The sequence below is a fragment of the Carlito syrichta genome, unplaced genomic scaffold, assembly GCF_000164805.1.
Source record: "Carlito syrichta isolate Samal-C Ts95f unplaced genomic scaffold, Tarsius_syrichta-2.0.1 Scaffold316380, whole genome shotgun sequence".
Classification (NCBI taxonomy): domain Eukaryota; kingdom Metazoa; phylum Chordata; class Mammalia; order Primates; family Tarsiidae; genus Carlito; species Carlito syrichta.
Genome location: NW_007260476.1, coordinates 338,289 through 345,784, shown reverse-complemented (window position 1 = coordinate 345,784; position 7,496 = coordinate 338,289). Strand labels below are relative to the sequence as shown.

General features: G+C 35.5%; 1 protein-coding gene across 2 annotated transcripts; it reads left to right on the top strand.

Moving 5' to 3' along the window:
• Nucleotides 1-3,665: 3,665 nt before the first annotated feature.
• CCL20 (C-C motif chemokine ligand 20) lies at nucleotides 3,666-7,293 on the top strand. 2 transcript variants are annotated; one of them, XM_008074228.2, is made up of 4 exons: nucleotides 3,666-3,884; nucleotides 5,022-5,133; nucleotides 5,833-5,910; nucleotides 6,878-7,293. In XM_008074228.2, exons 1-4 carry the CDS (start codon nucleotides 3,809-3,811, stop codon nucleotides 6,897-6,899), a joined length of 288 nt encoding a protein of 95 aa, XP_008072419.1. In that variant the 5' UTR covers nucleotides 3,666-3,808; the 3' UTR covers nucleotides 6,900-7,293. The 2 variants fall into 2 exon arrangements, with proteins under 2 accessions (XP_008072419.1, XP_008072418.1); XM_008074227.2 differs by having other exon boundaries at nucleotides 5,019-5,133.
• The last annotated feature ends 203 nt before the right edge of the window (nucleotides 7,294-7,496 follow it).

Below are 7,496 nucleotides of genomic sequence, written 5' to 3'. Positions count from 1 at the left end.
GAAGACTGTTCTTACCCCTGTTGAAAGATCTTTCTACCCTAATAAAAAATCAGTTTGACAGTAGACGTGGGGGTGTGTTTCTTAATTCTATGCCATTAATTTATATGTTTACGCTTATGCTAGTACCATGTATCTTGGTTAGTTTTGTAGTAAGTTTTGGAATCATAAAGTGTGAGTCCTCTAACTTTAATCTTCCTTTTTAATGTTGCTTTGCCAATTAGGGGTCCCTTGCAATTTTATATGAATTTGAGTATTGGCTTTTCCATTTCTACAGAGATTCCAGCTGGGAGTCTAAGAGAAATTGTGTTGAATAGTGGAACAAAACATCCTTGTCTTGTTATTGATCTCAGGGGGAAAGAATTGAATGTTTCAACATTAAGTATGATATTAGCTGTGAGGTGGTTATAGATTACTTTTATCAGTTTGAGGAAGTTCTCTAGTATTCCTAGTTTGTTCAGTGCTTTTATCACGAGAAGGTGTTGGGCTTTGTCAATTGCTTTTTACATGTTTTTAAAAATTCTATAAATGTGTAGTATTACATTTCCTGGAATAAATCCCACTTGGTTATGCTACTTGTTAGTATTTTGCTAGGGTGTTTGTGTTTGATTTGTAAAAGATACTTCTCTGGAGTCTTCTTTTTTTGTGATGTCTTTTTCTTATTTTGGTAGCAGCATAATACTGTCCTCATAGAATGAGTTGAAAAGTATTTTTTTTCTTTTCTGTTTTTTGAAAAAGCTATGAAGGATTGGTATCAATTTTTCTTTGAATGTTTTGTAGAATTTATCAGTGAAGTGATCCAGTCCTGAGATTTTACTTATAAAAAATTTTTGGTTACTAATTTGATATCATTGCTTGTTATAGATCTACTCTTTCTACTTTCTTCTTGAATCACAATAAAAAATTTGTGTCTTTTATCTATGTTATCTAGTTTATTGGCATATAGTTGTTAGTAGTATTCTCATGTAATTCTTTTTATTTCTTTAAAATGAAGTGATATCCCTGCTTTCACAATGTCTTTTTTTTAGGTTAGCCTAGTTATAGCTTGTTAATTTTGTGGACCTTTTCAAGGAATCAACTTTTGGGTCCATTGATTTTCTCTGCTGCTTTACTATTCTCTATTTCATTTATCCTTGCTCTAATCTTTGTTATTTCTTCACTTCTGTATGCCTTGAGTTTAACTTGCTCTATTTCTTTTTCAAGCTTCTTAAGGTAGAAGTTTAAGCTATTGGCTTGAGATCTTTCTTATTTTTTTTCATGTAGGTGTTTACAGATATGTTTCTCACTAGGCACTGCTTTTGCTGCATTCTGTCAGCTGTGGCATGTTGTTTGTGTTTTCATTCATTTTCTTCATCTTTTCTTGACACAGTGGTTATCTAAGAATAAGTTGTCTCATTTCCATATATTTGTGAATTTTCCAAATTCCTTCTGTTATTGATTTTCAATTTAATTCTTTTGCGGTTTGAAAACATAATTTATATTATTTCAGTCTTTTAAAATTTATTGAGGCTTGTTCTATGGCATAGTTTGTGATGGATTCTGGAAAATGTTCTGGGGCATTTGAGAAAAATACCTATTCCGTAATTGTTGGGTGGAGTATCCCATAGATAATTGTTAAATCTAGCTGGTTTATGGTATTGTTCAAAACTTCTATTTTTTGTGGATTTTCTAATTTTTAAATTAATCATCATCATCATCATTATTATTATTATTTTGAGTCAAAGTCTCACTCTGTCGCCCAGGCTGGAGTGTAGTGGCACGCTCATGGCCACTGCAGCCTTGACCAGCTGGGTTCAGGCGATCCTTCCATTTCAGTTTTCTAAGTAGCTGGAACTACAGGCATGTGCCACCATATTTGCCTAATTTTTTTTTTTTTTAATTTATATAGAGATGAGGTCTCACCATGTTGCCCAGGTTGGTCTTGAGACCCTGGGCTCAGGCAATCCTCTCACCTCAGCCTCCCAAAGTGCTGGGATTAATGCCTGGTTTCAATTATTACTTTTAACAGTTAATTAATTAATTTTAACTTTATTTTATTATAAAGGTGTGGGATACAAGTCAGGATTAGGTACATATGTAATGTATGTGCAGGTGAAGTTTGGGCCTCCAACTGGTCCTCACTTCTGCGGGTTTAGAATTAAGTACCCTTTGTGTTGTTAATTAATTATTGAAAATGTGTTATCAAAGCTCTCAACATTTATTGTTTAATTATCTATTTCTTCCTTAGATTCTGTCAAGTTTTGCTTCATGTATTTTGAGGTGCTGTTAAGTGTACATATGGTCATATTTTTGTACTTTCCTGATGAATTAATTCTTTATCATTATGAAAGTCCCTCTTTATTTTTAAAAATCATTTTTTTGTTTTTTTAAAAAATATATTTTGTCTGATACAGGCATGACAACTTCTGCTCTCTTTTGTCTACTGTTTAGTATACCTTTTTTGGATCCTTTTACTTTCAATCTATTTGTATCTAGTGAAAAGTTCTTTCTATACCACCTTAGGTTAGGGATTCATATTACATTACTATTATTTATTTTTTAAAAATTTTTTAATTTTAAAGAGGTGGGGTACAATTCAGGGTTAGGTACAAATTTTGATTATGCAGGTACCCTTGTTGATGAGGTGTGCCCCTCACATTATTATTATTATTGCTGTTATTTGACATTTATGTTGCTGATTAACCACTGCTGATAGTTTTTTTCTTCAACTCTTCTGAGACTCTGTATTTAGTTATGTAAGTATATCCTCATGAAGAGTTAAAGGCAGATGGAGATTATTTCTAGGCTGCAGTATTGATTAGAGCCACATATCTATAAAAGATTCTTAGAGCCAGGCCCGATGGCTCAGCCTGTAATCCCGCGCCTTTGGGAGGCTGAGGTGAGTGGATTGCCTGAGCCCGCGGGTTCGAGACCCGCCTGGGCAGTGAGACCTCATCTCTATAATAAATAAAAAAATCAGCCGGGCGTGGTAGCGCATGCCTGTAGTTCTGGCTACTTGGAAGACTGAGGCGGAAGGATTGCTGGAGCCCAGCAGGTCGAGGCTGCGATGGCCAGGAGCAGCCACTGCACTCCAGTCTGGGCAACCAAGTGAGACTCCAACTGAAAAAAAAAAAAAAAAAAAAGAAGAGTTGACATCAACAAGGTGAAGCTGAGGTTTGAGTCTTACTTAAGGACTGGTATTATCCACTCTAAGTGAGGACACTGCAATAGCATTGTTATATTACCTACTTTGAGTGATGGTCTAGAAATTCAGTCTTCTTTGAGACAAATGAATACCAACCATGCAATTGTAAATGTGCACCTGAGTATGCCTGGCATTCTATCTCAGCCTTTCCCTCCTTGATTGGCTCTGGAAAGCAAATTGGGTATAACAATAGAAGTCTTGGAATGCTCCTATGTGGGGCTGACCTTTGTATCACTATTAATCCTCTATTTTCAGAGACAAAAGAGATCAAGTTAAAACTGTACAGAAGCTTTTTTCTAGGCTACAGGGCTGAGCTGCTTTTCCTCTTTGCAAATGCAAAGGGTTCAACAGGATTCTTTCCTTCTCAGTCCCCACACTCCCGACATGACCTTCACACCTTCCCAACATTAGGGAAAGGCAGGAAGTTTTCCTTGTGGGTTTTCTTTGTGATGACATGATAAGGCAGGTTGATCAATGGGGAAAATCCCATGTGAGAACACGCCTTCTGTGTACATTCCCAATATCTGCTATAAGTAGAGCCATCCTAGGCTGCTCTCAGAACATAACAGCACTCCCAAAGCATTTGGTACCCAACACTGAGCAGACCTACTCTTTGAGCTGAAAATTATGTGTGGTAGCAAGAGCCTGCTTCTGGCTGCTTTGATGTCAGTGCTGCTATTCCACCTCTGCAGCAAATCAGAAGGTAAGTATCGCTCTTTCTGTTAGCACAGGGGAAAGAACTATTTAAATTTTCCCCTAAGCCTTGAGCTCAACTGGGGGTCCCTAGGGGATAGAAGTCTTTTAGAAAGTGTACGAGAGACTAATGGAAGTTGTCAGTTTATGGGTGAGTAGAGGAGAGAGGGGTTACTGCTCCTTTTCAGGATTTGCTCTTTGCTGTCAATCCCAGCAGATTTTAGGAGTGGTGGGATCTTAGAGACTCCTGAACTTCAGGATAAAACCAAAATCCTGTTTCTGGGAGTGATGCAAATTGTGCAACATTACCAGTAAATGGGATCATTCTGGAATGTAGAGAATGCCCTCACTTAACCAACTTTCTCAACTCCCAACTAATAGTTTCAGTAAAGTTCAAGACTCATTCTTTAGAAGCAGATTATGGCACTTGACCTCATCATCTCCACAAGGCCTTGGGGATATGGCTTGTCAACTTTGAGAAACCATTAAGCTCTTACTTTACACCAGGTTGTAGTTTAACTTACGGGTGTGTCCAAGTATTGCCTTGTTACTAAGAAGTATATCACTTTTAGCAGCGGGAACATTCCTGAAACTGCACATGTTAAATTTTTATAAACAAAATTAAAATGCCCATTAATTAATATGACAATTTCAAAGTGCTTTAGCATCTACAAATCACATTTTTTTGTAACCCCAATTCTCAATATTTAGTAGTCAGATAATTGAATCTGTCAACTTATTCCTTTTCTGAATTTAGAAGGATGATTATAAGGATTTCTTCAAGTGGTGGGGGAAGGAGCACCAATATTCTTGAGTGACTATAGTGAACTGAAATGGAATATTGTCAATTTATGTTTCTTACTAAAGCTATCCCACTTATGAGAAGTCACATGTTTCTAAACTGTGTTATTGAACTCAAACTTCCCAGCACCCAAATTATTTTTTAAGACAACTTGAAACTATATTAAATCAGATATCAAAGACCTTATAGAGGTTTCAAAGACATCGAAACTCTTCCACTAAATAGTTTATTCACCATATAAATTAGATTCATTAGATTTTTCACAACTTGAGGAAATTTTATAATATCAATCATGGGATAAGTTTATTCATGTGGACTCAATGCCATTCACTTCTCTTTTAGCAGCAAGCAACTTTGACTGCTGTCTCCGATATACAGAATATGTCCTTCATCCTAAATTTATTGTGGGCTTCACACAGCAACTGGCCAATGAAGCTTGTGACATCAATGCTATCATGTAAGTTGATTGGGCTTAATTCAGCTGTATCAGGCATACATGAACATTTCAGGAACAAAAACTGTTTGTCTTTTTAGAGTTCCCTTAAGAAATAATTGACATGGCAATAATAGCCTAGTAATATATATCTACCTCAAAGTTCACTTTAATTAGGACTGGGATAAGGCAAAATCTTTGATTTTTAGAAAAAAGAATATAGTATAGGACAAAATTCACTTTCTGAGATAAACTTATGGGCTATGAAAACACTACCTCAGGAAAATACAGAAGACATATATTTTAAAGTGAACATCTTCTACCAGAAAATGTTGGGACTGAAAGTAAAGTCTCAGGCTAATTATAATGCCCTATGTAATATTTTTGATTCATACAAAATATTATATTTTGGAATTATATAAATTATTATTGAGATACATACATATTTCATATAACCAGCAGCAGCAGATTTATATGATAATTCTAGAACTTTATCATCTTGCTTTTGAACAATCATTTGTTACATTGCAGAGAAAGAGCGAATCATTTTCATTTTACATTAAACTTTATCAGAAGCATAAATGTTTGCATTTTATTTCACTTCTTTAGCTGAAATGTTTAGTAGGTAGAACATTCAACTGAAATATAAAATTTCCAGTGCATGTTCTGTCTAAAAATAACTGAAATTTCATTAAATGCAAATCAAATTTTCTAATTTTTCAGCTTTTACACAAAGAAAAGATTAGCTGTGTGTGCAGATCCAAAGCAGTTCTGGGTGAAACAAGCTGTGCGTGTCCTCAGGTATGGAACAATGACAATCAATCAGTCTTTTTCCAAATGTCTGAGGAAAGAGGAGGGTGCAAAGGTGTGGGCCACAGGCTTGCTGGGATTCTTTAGTCTAAGTATTGTGGAATTTTTAAAGGGAAAATTTGAATTGGACTATAAAAACAAAGAATGTATTTTCCACTTATAAATAACAATCATTGTTATTATTTTAATTTAGCATCTTCTCACATGAAGTATTATAGTCCTGTATGGATTTGATAGTTATTAATTGCTTGATTTTTGTTGCAAAGATGCCTCCTATTTATGTAGTTTAAGACTACCTGACATTTGATTGTTTGTTAAAAACTGAAAAATAGTTAAAAAGAGATCAATGGTTCTGATTTACACTGGTATAATAGAGAGTAACATTTTATCAAAGGACAAAAGGCATCTGAGGTCAGTGTGTCATAGACACTGAACTTGGAGATACCAGATAAGAGTTTATATCCTGTTTCTTTTACTAATGAGCTATGTTGGACAGGACCCATCTTTTTTTTTTGAGTTGGAGTCTCACTCTGTCACCCAGGCTGGAGTGCAGTGGCACACTCAAGGTCACCCCAGCGTCGACCTGCTGGGCCAGTGATCCTTCTGCCTTAGTCTTCCAAGTAGCTGGGGAGCTACAGGCACACACTACCGTGCCCTGCTAATTTTTGATTTATTGTAGAGACGAGGTCTCGCCAAGTTGCCCGGAATGGTCTTGAACCCATGGGTTCAGGCAATTCACTCACCTTGGCCTCCCAAAGTGCTGGGATTACAGGCTGAACCACTGAGCCCAGCCAAGACCTGTCCTTTTCAAACCTCGGTTTCCTCCTATGGACTCTGAGCTGATTGGCACACTGAGATGAGATTAAGGGCATATGAAACAACCTTTAGGTATCAAAGCCATTTCCACTATCTGGTCGCCTTGTCTTTGCTTACACTTTTCTCCTTTTTCTCTTTACAGCCAAAGAGTCAAGAAGATGTAAAAATGGTTGCTCTTTTGGAATGGAATTGGACACAGCCCAAGAACATATAATAGAACCTAGCTGGGGTTAGAGCTTTCACTTGCACATCCTTGTGGTTAGCACTTATCTGGTTTGTGCTTCTTTGAGCTTGTCCAGTTGATGAAGTTGATTCATATTGCATCATAGTTTGCTTTGTTTAAGCATCATGTTAAAGTTAAACTCTATTTTATTTAAATTATTTACAGCTGTAGGTTTTCTGTGTTTAGATATTTAATACTAATTTTTCATAAGCTATTTAGTATAATGCAAGGTATAAAATTATGTTTTGGGGAAGAAGATTATATGGACTTTCTTGCAAGCAACAAACTAATTTTTTTAAAAAGTCATTTAATATTTTTCTGTTTATATAGTTTGTCTCCTAAGTTGTAATTACCATATCAAAGAGAAAAATAAGACAAATATTGAAAATAAACCAAAAAACCAAAAAACTTGTTTGTTGATTGAATTATATATCTTTTATTATGATGTGTATTGAAAACATTTAAAGACAGAAAATATAAACGTTTTCTGAAAAATTTAATTTCTTGTTTTCTTCTGTCTAGCTTTTCCCTTCATTTC